We start from the raw sequence: 19,556 nt of genomic DNA, 5'->3' as shown, positions 1-19,556 counted from the left end.
TATCACACAGGATAGGATTAGAAACACAGCTCAGTATACAATATCACACAGGATAGGATTAGATACACAGCTCAGTATACAGTATCACACAGGATAGGATTAGAAACACAGCTCAGTATACAGTATCACACAGGATAGGATTAGATACACAGCTCAGTATACAGTATCACACAGGATAGGATTAGATACACAGCTTAGTATACAGTATCACACAGGATAGGATTAGATACACAGCTCAGTATACAGTATCACACAGGATAGGATTAGATACACAGCTCAGTATACAGTATCACACAGGATAGGATTAGATACACAGCTCAGTATACAGTATCACACAGGATAGGATTAGATACACAGCTCAGTATACAGTATCACACAGGATAGGATTAGATACACAGCTCAGTATACAGTATCACACAGGATAGGATTAGATACACAGCTCAGTATACAGTATCACACAGGATAGGATTAGATACACAGTTCAGTATACAGTATCACACAGGATAGGATTAGATACACGGCTCAGTATACAGTATCACACAGGATAGGATTAGATACACAGCTCAGTATACAGTATCACACAGGATAGGATTAGATACACAGCTCAGTATACGGTATCACACAGGATAGGATTAGATACACAGCTCAGTATACAGTATCACACAGGATAGGATTAGATACACAGCTCAGTATACAGTATCACACAGGATAGGATTAGATACACAGCTCAGTATACAGTATCACACAGGATAGGATTAGATACACAGCTCAGTATACAGTATCACACAGGATAGGATTAGATACACAGCTCAGTATACGGTATCACACAGGATAGGATTAGATACACAGCTCAGTATACAGTATCACACAGGATAGGATTAGATACACAGCTCAGTATACAGTATCACACAGGATAGGATTAGATACACAGCTCAGTATACAGTATCACACAGCATAGGATTAGATACACAGCTCAGTATACAGTATCACACAGGATAGGATTAGATACACAGCTCAGGATACAGTATCACACAGGATAGGATTAGATACACAACTCAGTATACAGTATCACACAGGATAGGATTAGATACACAGCTCAGTATACAGTATCACACAGGATAGGATTAGATACACGGCTCAGTATACAGTGACATGCAGGGTGTATATGTAGATGACGTGTCACCGCTTTCACATGACGCCGCGCTATCTGCAGTATCAGTCATATCTTCTTCTTCTCTTTATTCCTCTCAGACATGTTTTATATCTTCCGTGTTTCTGACTAGAACCAGTTTATTAAATAACTTTATTCCTATAGAACACTGAGAGGCGCTGACAGCATCCAGTCAGATTGCAGCTTTTATTTCCTGACCTGCAGGGGAATGATGAGAGCTGGCATGTGATTGGCTGCCCTGTGTCAGTGATGACCATCGGTTGGCGCTATATACTGGCGCCCGTGGTGAAGGATGTAACCAGTATTTCCAGTCGGCGATATGAATCTGTATGTAGTATCTGCACAATCTCCATGCCAGGGCTTCCTGCCACCCTGCAGATTTCATGTGACATCCCCATGGTAACTGTATCTGGTCATAAATAATGTCGGCCATTTTGTCCTCCTAACGCGTTTGTCATTAAGAGCAAAATGTGTCGCCACAGAATGGAAAGAGATAGCCAGACATGGCGACCTTAAAGGGACGTGCACTAATAATAGTATGGTATCCTATGAGGTGTATTCTTCTGTAAGTGACAGCAGGTAAGTGCAGCAGAAGCCATTACATGAGGCGAATGTCTGTGTTGTTCTTCAGGGGTAGACGTAGTGAGTGTCCTACAAGACAGGTGACAGCTAGAGATGAGTCTGACGTCCTGCTCTGTCTCTTCTCCGCCAGGTTCCATCTCGCCGCCTCCAGGGGCCTCGCAGACTGTATCACTGCCATCTTGTCACATCGAGTCGAGATCAATGCCAAAACTGACGATGGTAACGTCCACATGTGTCACAGTCATTAGTGTCCCCTCATCTCCCCCTGTGTCACAGTCATTAGTGTCCCCTCATCTCCCCCTGTGTCACAGTCATTAGTGTCCCCTCATCTCCTCCTGTGTCACAGTCATTAGTGTCCCCTCATCTCCTCCTGTGTCACAGTCATTAGTGTCCCCTCATCTCCTCCTGTGTCACAGTCATTAGTGTCCCCTCATCTCCTCCTGTGTCACAGTCATTAGTGTCCCCTCATCTCCTCCTGTGTCACAGTCATTAGTGTCCCCTCATCTCCCCTGTGTCACAGTCATTAGTGTCCCCTCATCTCCACATGTGTCACAGTCATTAGTGTCCCCTCATCTCCCCCTGTGTCACAGTCATTAGTGTCCCCTCATCTCCTCCTGTGTCACAGTCATTAGTGTCCCCTCATCTCCCCCTGTGTCACAGTCATTAGTGTCCCCTCATCTCCTCCTGTGTCACAGTCATTAGTGTCCCCTCATCTCCCCTGTGTCACAGTCATTAGTGTCCCCTCATCTCCTCCTGTGTCACAGTCATTAGTGTCCCCTCATCTCCCCTGTGTCACAGTCATTAGTGTCCCCTCATCTCCCCCTGTGTCACAGTCATTAGTGTCCCCTCATCTCCCCTGTGTCACAGTCATTAGTGTCCCCTCATCTCCCCTGTGTCACAGTCATTAGTGTCCCCTCATCTCCCCTGTGTCACAGTCATTAGTGTCCCCTCATCTCCCCCTGTGTCACAGTCATTAGTGTCCCCTCATCTCCCCTGTGTCACAGTCATTAGTGTCCCCTCATCTCCCCCTGTGTCACAGTCATTAGTGTCCCCTCATCTCCCCCTGTGTCACAGTCATTAGTGTCCCCTCATCTCCCCTGTGTCACAGTCATTAGTGTCCCCTCATCTCCCCCTGTGTCACAGTCATTAGTGTCCCCTCATCTCCCCTGTGTCACAGTCATTAGTGTCCCCTCATCTCCCCCTGTGTCACAGTCATTAGTGTCCCCTCATCTCCCCCTGTGTCACAGTCATTAGTGTCCCCTCATCTCCCCTGTGTCACAGTCATTAGTGTCCCCTCATCTCCCCCTGTGTCACAGTCATTAGTGTCCCCTCATCTCCCCCTGTGTCACAGTCATTAGTGTCCCCTCATCTCCCCTGTGTCACAGTCATTAGTGTCCCCTCATCTCCCCCTGTGTCACAGTCATTAGTGTCCCCTCAGCTCCTCCTGTGTCACAGTCATTAGTGTCCCCTCATCTCCTCCTGTGTCACAGTCATTAGTGTCCCCTCATCTCCTCCTGTGTCACAGTCATTAGTGTCCCCTCATCTCCCCCTGTGTCACAGTCATTAGTGTCCCCTCATCTCCCCTGTGTCACAGTCATTAGTGTCCCCTCATCTCCTCCTGTGTCACAGTCATTAGTGTCCCCTCATCTCCTCCTGTGTCACAGTCATTAGTGTCCCCTCATCTCCCTCTGTGTCACAGTCATTAGTGTCCCCTCATCTCCTTGTGTCACAGTCATTAGTGTCCCCTCATCTCCCCCTGTGTCACAGTCATTAGTGTCCCCTCATCTCCTCCTGTGTCACAGTCATTAGTGTCCCCTCATCTCCTCCTGTGTCACAGTCATTAGTGTCCCCTCATCTCCTCCTGTGTCACAGTCATTAGTGTCCCCTCATCTCCTCCTGTGTCACAGTCATTAGTGTCCCCTCATCTCCCCCTGTGTCACAGTCATTAGTGTCCCCTCATCTCCCCCTGTGTCACAGTCATTAGTGTCCCCTCATCTCCCCTGTGTCACAGTCATTAGTGTCCCCTCATCTCCCCTGTGTCACAGTCATTAGTGTCCCCTCATCTCCCCCTGTGTCACAGTCATTAGTGTCCCCTCATCTCCCCCTGTGTCACAGTCATTAGTGTCCCCTCATCTCCCCCTGTGTCACAGTCATTAGTGTCCCCTCATCTCCCCCTGTGTCACAGTCATTAGTGTCCCCTCATCTCCCCCTGTGTCACAGTCATTAGTGTCCCCTCATCTCCCCCTGTGTCACAGTCATTAGTGTCCCCTCATCTCCCCCTGTGTCACAGTCATTAGTGTCCCCTCATCTCCCCCTGTGTCACAGTCATTAGTGTCCCCTCATCTCCCCTGTGTCACAGTCATTAGTGTCCCCTCATCTCCCCCTGTGTCACAGTCCAGGGTGTCCCCTCATCTCCCCTGTGTCACAGTCATTAGTGTCCCCTCATCTCCCCCTGTGTCACAGTCATTAGTGTCCCCTCATCTCCCCCTGTGTCACAGTCATTAGTGTCCCCTCATCTCCCCTGTGTCACAGTCATTAGTGTCCCCTCATCTCCCCCTGTGTCACAGTCATTAGTGTCCCCTCATCTCCTTGTGTCACAGTCATTAGTGTCCCCTCATCTCCTCCTGTGTCACAGTCATTAGTGTCCCCTCATCTCCCCTGTGTCACAGTCATTAGTGTCCCCTCATCTCCCCCTGTGTCACAGTCATTAGTGTCCCCTCATCTCCCCCTGTGTCACAGTCATTAGTGTCCCCTCATCTCCCCCTGTGTCACAGTCATTAGTGTCCCCTCATCTCCCCTGTGTCACAGTCATTAGTGTCCCCTCATCTCCCCCTGTGTCACAGTCCAGGGTGTCCCCTCATCTCCCCTGTGTCACAGTCATTAGTGTCCCCTCATCTCCCCCTGTGTCACAGTCATTAGTGTCCCCTCATCTCCCCCTGTGTCACAGTCATTAGTGTCCCCTCATCTCCCCTGTGTCACAGTCATTAGTGTCCCCTCATCTCCCCCTGTGTCACAGTCATTAGTGTCCCCTCATCTCCTTGTGTCACAGTCATTAGTGTCCCCTCATCTCCTCCTGTGTCACAGTCATTAGTGTCCCCTCATCTCCTCCTGTGTCACAGTCATTAGTGTCCCCTCATCTCCCCCTGTGTCACAGTCATTAGTGTCCCCTCATCTCCCCTGTGTCACAGTCATTAGTGTCCCCTCATCTCCCCTGTGTCACAGTCATTAGTGTCCCCTCATCTCCTCCTGTGTCACAGTCATTAGTGTCCCCTCATCTCCTCCTGTGTCACAGTCATTAGTGTCCCCTCATCTCCTCCTGTGTCACAGTCATTAGTGTCCCCTCATCTCCTCCTGTGTCACAGTCATTAGTGTCCCCTCATCTCCATGTGTCACAGTCATTAGTGTCCCCTCATCTCCTTGTGTCACAGTCATTAGTGTCCCCTCATCTCCCCCTGTGTCACAGTCATTAGTGTCCCCTCATCTCCCCCTGTGTCACAGTCATTAGTGTCCCCTCATCTCCTCCTGTGTCACAGTCATTAGTGTCCCCTCATCTCCTTGTGTCACAGTCATTAGTGTCCCCTCATCTCCCCCTGTGTCACAGTCATTAGTGTCCCCTCATCTCCCCCTGTGTCACAGTCATTAGTGTCCCCTCATCTCCCCCTGTGTCACAGTCATTAGTGTCCCCTCATCTCCCCTGTGTCACAGTCATTAGTGTCCCCTCATCTCCCCTGTGTCACAGTCATTAGTGTCCCCTCATCTCCCCTGTGTCACAGTCATTAGTGTCCCCTCATCTCCCCCTGTGTCACAGTCATTAGTGTCCCCTCATCTCCCTGTGTGTCACGTCTATAACGGTCCCCTCCTCTCTCTGATATATCCGGTGTGCTCTCTTTTGGTAGGTTGTACGGCTCTGCACTTGGCAGCCAGTAACTGTCACCCGGAGTGTGTGAAGCTTCTCCTGCAGGTAAGTCTGCGCCGAGTCCTCGGTGTCACCGCTACTGCTCCCAACTACAGGGACTCCTCAGATCTACATATTGGGGCTAATTCAGACAGTCATCATATTCCTGTATTATACAGTCCGTATAACAGCCACAAATCCTATTCCGTCAGGTCTAATGACCTGAATCTGCAACTTCATAGGGATAAATGGCGATGGAGTTCATGTCTATAGACTTACAGCCGGGGCAGGATTTGTGTCCGTCATACAGACCGTATAATGCAGACGTGTTATGGCTGTCTTATATTAATTCTGGACCAGCCAACCATCCAAGATTTACCCCAATGGTAGATGTCACCAGAAGCAAGGATTAGGCATGCACTAGGAGTTAAGCATGACCTTCTCCCCATGTACAATACTTGCATGCTTGGCCAAGCACAGTATTCATGTGTAAGGGGTGAGGAATAGCCATCATCCAAAGCTATGTAACGCGTATGGGGCGCTGACTTATATTGGTTGGCATATAATAATGACCTCATCTTGGCGTTTTATTCTTTCAGCATGGAGCCCATGAAGACTCTATAGATTTCCACAGCCGAACCCCATTACATTGTGCTGGTGAGTCTATGGAAGCTATCAGCCTCCAGCTATCTACCTGTCTGTCTATCTTAATCTCTTCAAATAGTAGACGCTTGGTCTTGTTAGGAGCAGACAAAACTGCTTGACCTGCTTCCCCCTTTCAGAAGCTACTTTTGGGTAGTGTACCTTCTGGTGAGAGATAGTTGATGTTCTCAAAGCCATCTTACCCAGCTGATAGACTTTGAGAGGGTGCATGGTCTTTGAGATGGTCTTTTCTATGAGTTGCCCACCATCCCTAGTTGAGGGCCTACACACATGGGCAACAGGCTACGGACCACCAGTGGAGAAGATTGTTTGGTTTACCAATAAGCACAAACAGTTTCCACTGTTTCCTTGTCCACCATCCAGACACGGGGGGCACCTCCATTACCCCCACCTGCCTCTGCCTAGACCATTTCTTGGTGCTTAGCAGGAGATTTGGTGTCACAGCACCCATTACCTGCCCTGCCATTGACAATTAGTCAATGTCACCTTAATTTGCAGCGGTGTCATGAATGAGAACCTTGGACTGTACAGACTCGAGCGATGAATACAGGATCTGTTTGATGGAGTTCAGGTATGGAGGCCTTGTGGTGAACACTTCAATCCTGCCCCCTGCTGGTGTGATGATGTGGAGAGCCATCACATAGGAGAGTCGGTCACCTCTAGTAGTGATATGAGGGACGCTCAGTGATATGTACAGGACATTACAACAGCTCAGTGATATGTACAAGACATCCTGCCGCTATATGTGTTGCAGGATACCATACAGAACCTGTATACTTCAATATCCAGCTGACAGGGTGTTAGACACTGCACCCAATTGTACAGTTTTTCCCAAAATTTCAAAGTGAGCTTTATGATACAAACTTTAGTTCGAGGTGTGTAGGTCTGTCTGTGCCACCCTATGAGCTCAGGATCTGTCCCTGGGGTTTGGTGACTTCTATATACTGTGTGTACACATTTTTAGTATCCTTATTTATTGCCTCATTTACTGTATTTGTATTTTTTCCCCACCTTCTTCTGAATCACCCGCGTCTTTCTCCATTGTCTTGCAGCCACCTCAGGATGCGTCTCCAGCGTGCTCCTCCTCTGTGACGCAGAAGACACTCTTCTAGATGCAGCAGATGATGTGAGTCCATGTCTCCCACAGTCTTTCTTTACCCCGCCATGTGCGGCCCATCTCTTCAGTGTCACTACTACAGGAAATTCCAGGGCCCTCCTTATCAGCTCTGTTTCTGTGGCTGGTCCCACGCTCGGAGGGGCGATGTGTGATGTGGGTTTTATGGGGGGTGGGCTATCTGTTCGGTATGTGGAGGAAGGGTCAGTCCTGGGGTCTGGAATGTGGGGGAATTTTTGGTGTTGGAAATGATACAGAACTGAAAATTCCTGCTTTTCATTGTCTTTAGGATGGACGGACGCCTCTTATGATTGCCGCCCAACGCAACCATCCTACTGTCTGCTCTTTGCTACTGGACAGAGGGGCTCAGGTCGACCTCTTCGACCGGGACAAGAAGTAAGTATGTCGTCCAAACGTAGCAGCGTCATATCGCTCTCTTTTACTATTCCTGCCATGATTCCTTCATTTGCTCCCTAACAATTTTTGGGGTGACACTTTCCTCTATGTGACAGGACAGCGCTTCTTCTGGCGTGTGAAAAGGGCAACATCCAGGCCGCCGAGACTCTGATCACTAAAGGAGCCGATCCAACGGTGCGCGATAACAAAGGCTGCGATGCCCTACATTACAGTAGCATATCCAGAGACGAGTCCCTCCGAAAACTGATCCAATCTGCTCTGGACAGAAGGAAAAATAATGGTGATTATTTACTAAAAAATCTCCCGTCGGACACAAAGATCATCATGGGGATGAGGATTTGGTTGCATTGTCTCTGGGTCTGTGATGGTATCTGTGTGCTGTCCATGACTTTCACTGACTCTTAGACATCCCTAAGAGTAAGGTTACACGGAGTAAAGTGCCGCGTGATGTGGCACGTATACGCCGTGTAAGATTTTGCGGGCCATATACGCTCCCATTGATTTCAATGGGAGCCGGGATTGTATACACGGCACTATTTTGCGGCCGTGATTTTGCGGCCACGAAATCACGGCCGCAAAATAGCACTGTGTATACGATCCCGGCTCCCATTGAAATCAATGGGAGCGTATACGGCCCGCAAAATCTTACACGGCGTATACGTGCCACATCACGCGGCACATTACTCCATGTGAACTTACCCTTAGACATTAATGGATGTCCATGGTCTGCAAAATGGACTAACATACAGCGTGTCTATTCTATTTCTACTGATCAAAGTGGAAAAGAATGGATGTCTGCAAAACCCGGAACATGTGCCCCATGCTTCTGTAAGCTCAGGAAATAACTATTAGATACTTTACAACTATACAAAGGGAAAATCCTAATATATGTTTAACTTCTTTTGACAGAGCCAAACACTCGAAACTATGACAGTCCTGCTGGTTCCAAGGTATGTGTTTAGTATGAGATAGATAGATAGATAGATAGATAGATAGATAGATAGATAGGAGATAGATAGATAGATAGATAGATAGATAGATAGATAGATAGATGATAGATAGATAGATAGATAGATAGATAGATAGATAGATAGATAGGAGATAGATAGATAGTAGATAGATAGATAGATAGATAGATAGATAGGGAGATAGATAGATAGATAGATAGATAGATAGATAGATAGATAGATAGGAGATAGATAGATAGATAGATAGATAGATAGATAGGAGATAGATAGATAGATAGATAGATAGATAGATAGGAGATAGATAGATAGATAGATAGATAGATAGATAGATAGGAGATAGATAGATAGATAGATAGGAGATAGATAGATAGATAGATAGATAGATAGATAGATAGGAGCTAGATAGATAGATAGATAGATAGATAGGAGATAGATAGATAGATAGATAGATAGATAGATAGATAGATAGGAGCTAGATAGATAGATAGATAGATAGATAGATAGATAGATAGATAGGAGATAGATAGGAGCTAGATAGATAGATAGATAGATAGATAGATAGATAGGAGATAGATAGATAGATAGATAGATAGATAGAAGATAGATAGGAGATAGATAGATAGATAGATAGATAGATAGATAGATAGATAGGAGATAGATAGATAGATAGGAGATAGATAGATAGATAGATAGATAGATAGATAGATAGATAGGAGATAGATAGATAGATAGATAGATAGGAGATAGATAGATAGATAGATAGATAGATAGGAGCTAGATAGATAGATAGATAGATAGATAGGAGATAGATAGATAGATAGATAGATAGATAGATAGATAGGAGCTAGATAGATAGATAGATAGATAGATAGATAGATAGATAGATAGGAGATAGATAGGAGCTAGATAGATAGATAGATAGATAGATAGATAGATAGATAGGAGATAGATAGATAGATAGATAGATAGATAGATAGATAGATAGATAGGAGCTAGATAGATAGATAGATAGATAGATAGATAGATAGGAGATAGATAGATAGGAGATAGAAGATAGATAGATAGGAGATAGATAGAAGATAGATAGATAGATAGATAGGAGATAGATAGATAGATAGATAGATAGATAGATAGATAGATAGAAGATAGATAGATAGATAGATAGATAGATAGATAGATAGGAGATAGATAGATAGATAGATAGATAGATAGATAGATAGATAGGAGATAGATAGATAGATAGATAGATAGATAGATAGATAGGAGATGGATATAACATATATAATATATAACAGATAGTTAGGTAAATAGATAGATATAAAGAATTACAGATACTTTTACATTAACTACCCCAATAACAGAGCAGTGACAATCCAGTCATCCAATATTTAGATTGTCGTCAGCCGCCTCCTACAAATTACACGCTCTCCATTTCTGTGTTTCTATAAATATATCGGGGACATAAAGAAGTCTTTTTACTCCACTGGCTTAAAAAATGACAGTCTTCATTCACATGCTGGAAAATATGCCGGCATGTAGTTATAAAAGTTGGAATTATTTGTGCATCTACCCTGTACCCAAGTAGTGGACACTTCTAAAAAAGTAGTATAGGGTAATAGGTACAGGTAAGAAAAAAACCCAAAAAGTTCTAGTAGAGCCAGGTAAGAAAAGACTCTAATTCTAATCCACTGTGTGTGTATTTTAGGCTGTCCCTCAGACCCCGAGAAGAGATCAGGAGCTGGTCAACATGTGGAAGAAAAGATACGAGGAAGAGCAGAAGCGCGGTGTGTGGCTTCAAGGAGAGCTGATGATGAAGACCCAAGACCTTGACAGGATATCTGAGGAACATAGACTTGAGTGTGGCCGAATCAGAGATTTGGCTCACACACTAGATGGTCTACTCACGGACAGTGGTGAAAAAAATAGTCCCAAGATAGAAGATTACCGTATCTCCGACACTTGCGATCTGTTGACGCAACTTCTCGATCAGGTTAAGACCTTTAAAAATGAACAGCTGAAAGAACGCAACCATCCAGACGAAATGATCAAAGACCTCAATACTAAGTCTTCCAAAACTGGAGCGGTGGAAGAAGTACACCAAGAAGAGATGATACGTCTTCAGAGTGAAGTTACCGCTTCAAGAGAAAAGGAAGAAAGTGCCCGGAGGAGAGTGACCGAACTGGAGGGTCACCTGGAGAACATGAGGGAAGTTCTGTCACAGTTTGAGAAGAGGAAGCGGATCCAGAGCACGGTTGTAGAAGATCTGCAGGAACAGATCTCAGAGGTCACACGTGAGAAAGAAGAGCTCCTGCTTCTACTACAGAAACTGAAGGAGCAAGAAGTCAAGGTGGAAAATGTCCACCCAAACAGACTTGAAAACGGACAAAGTTTGTCTGACAACAATATCCTCAGTCACTTCATTAAAAAATTAAAAAGTAATTGTATTTATGTAGAAGTAAAACAAGGCATTGGGACGTCCCAAGGATGTTCTGGTTACGTGCCGAAAGATGTCCTGGAAAAAAATGTCGATGATTGGAAGTCTTCGATCCAAGGGTTGGAGGACTACATGGCGGCGGTTGAGAGAATGCAGAAGAGTATCGTTCGTGGAGAACAAGAGAGGACAGACTCGGTAGTAATAAAAATAATAAACGGGGCCACCGTGGAGCAAAACAGTGGGCACCGACAAGTGACAAATAACAGCGAACACTACAAACAAGTAGAGGCTAACGTACCGTGCTTACAGGCATTCGAAACACACCAGAGTATAAACAGTATCACCCAAATGGAGAACAGGCCGCCCCAGGCCAGAGACCTGACAGACTCCTTAAATCAGAAAGTTACAGAGTTAGAGGCACAGTTGTCATCGCTCAGGGTCGCTCACAACAATCTCCTCACCCGTATGAACCACGTCGTTCAAGAAAAGCAAAATTTAGAAGAAGGACTCCTCGCCCTCCAAGAAAGCATGCAGTCGGAATTTGCCATGAGACAAGAAACCGAAAAACGTTGCAAGGATTACAAACACCAGATCTTAGTTTTATCGGATGAGCTGCTGGCCGAACAAGACAAGCTCAAGAAGTTGAACTCCAGACTAGAAGTTCAGCAGAATGAAATGGTCATGTTACGGGACAGTTTCCCTCCAGAGATCATTCGAGAAGAGAGCGGCCGATCGGTAGAGATGTTCAGTTCTGACATCTTGGAGGAGCTGTACTGGAACGTTGGAACCCTCGTAAAGAAATACAACGATGCCTTGCAGGAGGTGGCTGCTTTGCAGAAGGAGAACCTCAAGCTTCTGGATGATCAGATGCAGATGATATCAATGACTGAACACAAGAACAATCTTAATGAGATCAAGAACCAGTTGCATGCTAAGATCCGGGAAACGGAGGATCTAAAGCAAAGGTTGTTCCAAACAATGGGCAATGTGGTGGAACTTAAAGAACAGTTGGCAACTCAGACCTCCAAATTCATTCCTAAGGAAGAGTTTGAGAGTCGCTTGGTGGACCTGGAAAGGATAGTAACAGCTTTGAAGGAGGAAAACGAGGCGTGCAAAGTGGCTCTAGAGGGGAAATGTGAAGAAGTCATAGTCCTCAAACAACAACTGGAACAAGAATCTGAAGAGGGACAGGCTTTACGGCTTAAGGAAGCGAGCATGGCCCAGGAGATTGAGAAGATCAGGACCGGTCTGGAGATCCAGATTCAAGCTTTACGTGAAGAGGTCCAGGGACTTTCTGATAAATATACTCAGGCGTCAAAGGAAGCCACAGGTTCCAAAGAAATGCTATCATCGGAGAAGGACAAGGTGCTACTTCTGGAGGGGAAAATTCACGAGTGGAAGAAAGAAGCCGATGAACTGAGGATCCAGTGCCAGAAATATGAAGAAGAAAATCTCCATCTGAAGGAGAAGCATGAACACATCTCCAAAGCTTCCCAGGAGAAACAGGAGAAGGTGAGTGGCTTCCAAAGTGGAAGTTTTTAGGTTTCATCCTCCACATGAATAGAAGGAAGCCACACAAAAAGGTGCATAAAAAGAGTACGTTTTCGAGAACTTTGGTAGACATGAGTAGAGTTGTCACCAGAGACCTACTTTTGTTATCACTGCTGAAGGCTGCCTGAGCGTCTCTTCCGTATCAGTTACAACTGGAGACGGCGGCCATCACCGAGACAAAGGTTCCCGATGACAACTGTGATATCAGTCAGACAAAATGATGGCCGATCTCTCACATGGTGGAAACCAAATACATAATGGTTAACTATGGGCAAAACTAAAAAGTCAGTAGAAGGCGGAGTTACCCTTTATAACACAGACTTAAAGGGATCCTATCACTCAGACAATTTTTTCTAGGTACCACGTCGGAATAGCCTTAAGAAAGGCTATTCTTCTCCTACCTTTCGTTATCTTCTCCGTGCCGCCATTCGCCTATAATCCTGGTTCTTGTTGGTATGCAAATTAGTGCTCTTGCAGCACTGGGGGCGTGTCCCAGCGTTCAAACAGCACTAGGGGTGTTCCCAATGCTGCGAGAGAACTCTCTCCAGCGCCACCTCCATCTTCGTCAGCAGCGTCATCTTCATCCTTTTCTTCTGGCGGTGGCTTGTAACTTTCAGGCCTCAGGCCTTGGACAGAGCAGACTGCGCATGCCCACAGGCCACGAGAAAATGGCCGCTTGCACAGTATTGGAAGCGACCATTTTCACGTGGCCTGTGAGCATGCGCAGGCTGCTCTGCCCGAGGCCTAGAAGTTACAAGCCACCATCGATAGAAGAGGATGAAGATGACACTGCTGACGAAGATGGAGGCGGCGCTGGAGAGAGTTCTCTTGCAGCATTGGGGACGCCCCCAGTGCTGTTTGAACGCTGGGACCCGCCCCCAGTGCTGCGAGAGAGCTAATTTTCATACTGACAAGAACCGGGATTGTAGGCAAACGGTGGCACGGAGAAGAAGATGAAAGGTAGGAGAAGAATAGTCTTTCTTAAGGCTATTCCGACGTGGTACCTAGAAAAAATTGTGTCTGACTGATAGGATCCCTTTAAAGGTAGTCTGCAATCCTGTTCACAATGATGATGTTCTATCTATCAGACACATTTTTGGGGATGTTGTCCTGAAATAATACAGGTTTACCAGTGTGACATATTGGCCTAAAACAATATTTCTATCTTTGTAAGATGGCGGAATCCATGAAGGAGGTAGAGTCCTTGTCTAAAGAAATCGCCCAGCAGCAGAAGCGGTCGGAGGAGTTGGCGAGTAAACTCGAGGTATGTGATTAGTCACTGACTACCTGTACTACTTCACGACGGGTACGATTGGAATGATAATTTGATATTCCCTACACCTTATCATTTTATTGATGCAGTCAGACGTTACCGCTTTTGTTAACACTACAGCTCACCCTATAGCTGAACATTTCCTTCCTATTTAGAGTTCTCCACCAGGGGGCAGCCTTTCATTGCAATCTATGGATGACATTCAGATCACCTTACCCTGACTTGTAAATATTATATCATCAATATTACAAATATAGTTTTTAATGAGTATTAAAAATACAAGAATTAAGAAGGAACCTTCTTGGCTCCATCCCTGGTCACCTCTATAGGTCAGTACAGACGTCTGATAGCAGCTGAGGCTTCGGGGATTGATATTCCTTTACACACCAGCAGTTTCCTCTCCATTTATCCCACCCATTACATTGCTGACACCATCCCCGTAGTCTTAGATGGCTGATAACATAGAACACTAGCCTATAGTCGTCTGCACTGTATAATACGTGTATACCTGTACACGGTCGTAGTCTTGTCACTGTATCTCACATACAACCTCCATTTTTTTTTTTTATTCCAACAGGACACCAACAAACGTCACCAGGAGATAATCTCCATTTACAGGACCCATCTCCTCAACGCAGCTCAGGTATATGACACCTAGGGGGCAGTATAGGTGTGAATCTGAAGATGCTCCTGATCCCACCTGGTTATTGTCACACATGTCCTGTATTATATCTCGGTGGGCAAACCCTATATTGGAAATCTGTCAGCAGCGCGTTTTGGGATGCTAAACCACCTATGTGTCCTTATGCACTGTGGCTTAGAGTCCCAAATAGTGTCACAGATTTAATTTCAGGAATATTCTGAAGGTTCGCCCGACCGTGATTGTTTGTGTTGTGCGCCAGAGGTGTTATTATTCTAGTTACCACTGTTAGTATAATAGGCATAGTCCCAGGGGAGGTGCAGGAAAGTCATACTCCCCTTCCCACACCTCTCCTGGGCTCCATCATCATCTCCGGGGGTTTTTCCTGGGTGTCTTTCAACTACTGGGTCACTAGCCCCGGGTCACTGCTATGGCTTGTGAATAAGCCTCAGCAGTCATAGTGATTATGTCCAAATGCCATTATGTGAAAGCTTCCTTGGGCCTCAGCTGGAGACACAAACATCACCCAGGAGGCCAGAAGATGTTCCCGGGTGAGGTAAGGGAAGGTGAGAATGCCTATTACTTATCCACACATCCCCTGGGCCTCCTACCTGGGGTCTGAAGTTGGCTCTAGGAGGATCGTCTTATCTGAGGCCCCTTTCACATCATGGTTTTCAAGTCAGTGTAACGGATCTGTTATTTTAATTAAAAAACTGACACAAACTGATGTGAATTCATGCATCAGAAAAACGGATCTGTTAAGGGCGGGTTCACACCAGCGCCCGGTCTCTGCTTTGCAGATTTCCGTCTTTTGCCCGAGAAACTGAACAGGAGACGGAAATCGGCAGTCAGTTTTCAATCCCATTCACTTGAAGTGAGCGCCTGTGAGCGTCTTCTGCATCTCTGCGGCTAAACCGTTTTTTTTAACCGGACACAATGGCGGACATGCAGGACTTTGTGTCCGGTTAAAAAAAACGGTTTCACCGCAGAGAGGCAGAAGATGCTTACGGGCGGACACTTTGCAAACCCATTCAAGTTTTCCGTCTCCGGTTTCCGTCTCCTGTTCAGTTTCTCAGGCAGAAGGCGGAAATTTGCAAAGCGGAGACCGGGCGCAGATGTGAACCCGCCATTAGCATCTGTTTGCATCAGTTTTTTACTAAAAAAAAAAAACTGATCCGTTTTTTTAGGTTTAAATCTGCCACCCCCCACATGTGCTTCACCTAATACCATCAGAGGTAGCACAGGAGGGGGGCAGCCATTAGGGTAGCACACATTGGGGGGTAATCAACGCCCCATCACCTGTGCAAGTGGTAAGAGGAGGGGAAGGGGCAGCAGCCATTTCTCTAAAGGGGTCACAATGGCAGGATCATTCATACTGGGACCAAGGAATTTGGGCTTACCTTATGGACATTTCCACTGGCTTCTCCTTCCTACAAGACCCCTGCTGAGCGGTTTCAGCATGAACATAAGGGGCGGAGTTGTGGCTAATGGGGGAAGGGTCCCTCTGCAGGGGGTGAGCTGAAAAGAGAACAGAATGCTTAAAGGGATTCTCTCATTGGGAAAAGTCATTTTTAACTAAGCATATTCTTGCATAGCCTTTATTTCACTCCTACCTTTTGTATGTAAATCGCTTCTGTCGTTTGTGAGCCCGATTTTAATTGGCATGTGAATAAAAGCGGGCTCATTCAAGAACAGCTGAGGGGATTAACATACAAAATGTATGTCTGGAATTGCCCTTCTATAGGCTATGCAAGTATATGCTTAGGTAAAAATGAGTTTTCCGAATGACAGAGCCCCTTTAAGTGGCTGTAAATCGCTTGTATGCTTTTACATAGAACTTATATGCATATTCCTTAGGCCCGGTTCACAACTGCGTTCGGGCTATTCCATTTCCCTCTCCGCAAGCAGCACTTTTCTCTCAGCATTTTTCGTGTGGAAACTGAGTGGAAACCACCCGCGGACCCCCGGGTCCCCTTAGGTATCCTTTTTTATGTGGATAGATTTTCGTCTGGGGGGATCCTCAAGCAGACTTCCCAAATGGCATCCCGAACACAGATGTGAACCGGGCCTTACTAATGATTTGTGGGTGACGAACCTCAAAAATTATTGGTTCAGTCGAATCAGAAATTTTTGAAATTGATAAGGAAAGTGGCTCATTATGAAACCGTTCAGCCATCTGTAGTCCCAATCCAGCCTATGCCGATTCTGTCCACCTCTGGGGTGTATAGATTAAGGGCGCAGTCACACGATGTAACGCGGCACTGATTCTTGTACGATAACTCGCGTAACAATCAGCGCTGCAAAACAGAATCCCATTGACTTCAATGGGTTCCGTTTAATGCGCATAACACATTGAAATCAATGGGAGGCTTTTTAACTCATTGATTTCAACGTGTTACGCGCGTAAAATGGAACCCATAGACGTCAGTGGAATTCTGTTTTGCAGCGCTGATTCTTACGTGAGTTATCGTACAAGAATCAGTGCCGCGTTACATCGTGTGACTGCCCCCTTATACTTATTGGGTGAATGCTCTCGGGGAGTGCGCATTTCCTTGAAAAAGAAGAGGTCGGTCAGGTGAGGACTAACCTTAGTATGAAAGTGTTTTATTACACAATTAGGATTTAGCGTCGGCAGGATTGGGACACTAAACCACCAGTCCATAAGTACATGCTGCTGGTTTAGTGTCCTCAAACCTGCTGACAGGTTCCCTTTAATTGTTCTCCCATGGACAGCAGCGCCCCAGAGCGGTATGATTCATGTAAGTCATCCCTGTATATACACCATTTTTCTAGATCGCCCCATTTTCAGGTCAGGTTCTAGCAGATGCCCTTACTGGCACCAATCGTGTCTGTATCCTGGTGCCGGCAGCTGCTTTACCAAAATTTCCATCACAATTTTAGAGAATACACCCTAAGCAATGGCCAGTGACTACTGAGAAGCTTACAATGGCATCTTGATCTTCTCCTCACCACAGGGCTACATGGATGAAGACGTCCACCTCACCTTACATTGGATCCTGAAGATGCAGAACGAGACGGTTTACTGACCGCAGAATAAAAAAACACGATATCTTGTGCCAACTTTATCACATTTCTGTACGTCCTCACACACCGCTGCTGGAAAGTCATATTTATAAATGTATCGGAGGCGCCAAAGTCCCTACAGCCTGGAAGCCGCCATGTTGTGCTCCATCTCCGATTCTACGTGCCTTATATTGTATCTTTATTATATATAAACTGTAAATATCCGAGGTGCCAAGAGATCCCTATCACTATACGGTGCATACAGTAGAGTTATATTTTCATGATATTGTTTCAAGGGTCTCTTTTGTTTCTATATTTAATATGTTCATTGAAATGAAGCAAAAATCATTACATTTTATTTTACAATTTGGGATTCGTCTCTAATACTGTGCATTGCGTGACATGCGCGTCATTGTGTCATGTGACTAATGAAACACTTTAATTGCACGTTTTTTGAGGGCGGAGCAAACATGACAAGTTTATCCGCATCCGCCGTGTAAGAGATTCCGTCCGCCATGGCTTCTTATGTCTGAGGGAAACTGGAGCTACTTCTTCCTGGATTGGTATGAAAATGGCTCCATGTCGGTGAATCAAACCCCCATGTGTATGGCGGGATACCTACCACTATACTAACGAGGAAGAACCTATTACATTATACAAGCTTTATATCCTACAAGTGTCCAAATAGCTTCAAACTGTAGAACTAACTGAGATGACTTCACAAGTGCCAGTATATAGTTTATCCACTCATATACACTATTAGTGGCATAACTACCGCCATAGCAGCAGAGGCAGCTGCCACAGGGCCCAGGACATTAGGGGCCCGGTGACAGCGGCTACCGCTGCTATCATTATACTCAGGGGGGTCTTTTCGGACCCCCGAGTATAATGATTGGCGGACCGGGAGAGGTAAAAAACATAAAAAACACTGTTATTTACCTCTCCACGATCCAGGCAGGCTTCGGCCTAGTCGTCTGACTTCTCATGACTCCGGCCTGCGTCCGGGGTCATGTGACGTCTGACATCATTGAAGATCAACTACTTTGGAGGCCGACAGTGTAGGAGTCGGGAGATAGGTGAGTAACAGAGGTTTTTTTTTTAAAGTTTTTCTCCACCTGGGTCTCCAATTATTATATTCTGGGGTCTGAAAAGTGGACACCCATAATTGTTTATGGGTGTCCACAGTGAGACATAATACTGTGTGCAGGGGCCACTATGGGGTATAATACTATGTGCAGGGGCCACTGAGGGACATAATACTGTGTGCAGGAACCACTATGGGGGATAATACTGTGTGCAGGGGCCACTATGGGGGATAATACTGTGTGCAGGGGCCACTATGGGGCATAATACTGTGTGCAGGGGCCACTGAGGGACATAATACTGTGTGCAGGAACCACTATGGGGGATAATACTGTGTGCAGGGGCCACTATGGGACATAATACTGTGTGCAGGGGCCACTATGGGACATAATACTGTGTGCAGGGACCACTATGGGGCATAATACTGTGTGCAGGGGCCACTATGGGGGATAATGCTGTGTGCAGGGACCACTATTGGGTATAATACTGTGTGCAGGGGCCACTATGGGGGATAATGCTGTGTGCAGGGACCACTATTGGGTATAATACTGTGTGCAGGGGCCACTATGGGGATAATACTGTGCGCAGGGGCCACTATGGGGGATAATACTGTGTGCAGGGGCCACTGAGGGACATAATACTGTGTGCAGGAACCACTATGGGGGATAATACTGTGTGCAGGGGCCACTATGGAACATAATACTGTGTGCAGGGGCCACTATGGGGGATAATGCTGTGTGC

The 19,556-nt window shown here is 45.9% G+C and overlaps 1 protein-coding gene across 2 annotated transcripts in view; it reads left to right on the top strand.

Moving 5' to 3' along the window:
- Positions 1–18,065, top strand: part of ANKRD35 (ankyrin repeat domain 35) — a 69,885-nt gene extending 51,820 nt beyond the window's left edge. For both annotated transcript variants that reach the window (XM_075283296.1, XM_075283298.1), the window contains exons 3-13: positions 1,884–1,972; positions 5,650–5,714; positions 6,248–6,305; positions 7,364–7,437; positions 7,715–7,821; positions 7,938–8,122; positions 8,752–8,792; positions 10,516–12,756; positions 13,970–14,059; positions 14,646–14,711; positions 17,684–18,065. In XM_075283296.1, the coding sequence (XP_075139397.1) occupies positions 1,884–1,972; positions 5,650–5,714; positions 6,248–6,305; positions 7,364–7,437; positions 7,715–7,821; positions 7,938–8,122; positions 8,752–8,792; positions 10,516–12,756; positions 13,970–14,059; positions 14,646–14,711; positions 17,684–17,755 (3,088 nt within the window). In that variant the 3' untranslated portion in view covers positions 17,756–18,065. The remainder of the gene's footprint in view (positions 1–1,883; positions 1,973–5,649; positions 5,715–6,247; positions 6,306–7,363; positions 7,438–7,714; positions 7,822–7,937; positions 8,123–8,751; positions 8,793–10,515; positions 12,757–13,969; positions 14,060–14,645; positions 14,712–17,683) is intronic.
- Positions 18,066–19,556: the final 1,491 nt, after the last annotated feature.

This window comes from Leptodactylus fuscus, chromosome 7 (assembly GCF_031893055.1).
Source record: "Leptodactylus fuscus isolate aLepFus1 chromosome 7, aLepFus1.hap2, whole genome shotgun sequence".
Taxonomy (NCBI): domain Eukaryota; kingdom Metazoa; phylum Chordata; class Amphibia; order Anura; family Leptodactylidae; genus Leptodactylus; species Leptodactylus fuscus.
The sequence above is the reverse complement of the archived record's forward strand: the minus strand, read 5'-3'. Positions and strand labels throughout refer to the sequence as shown.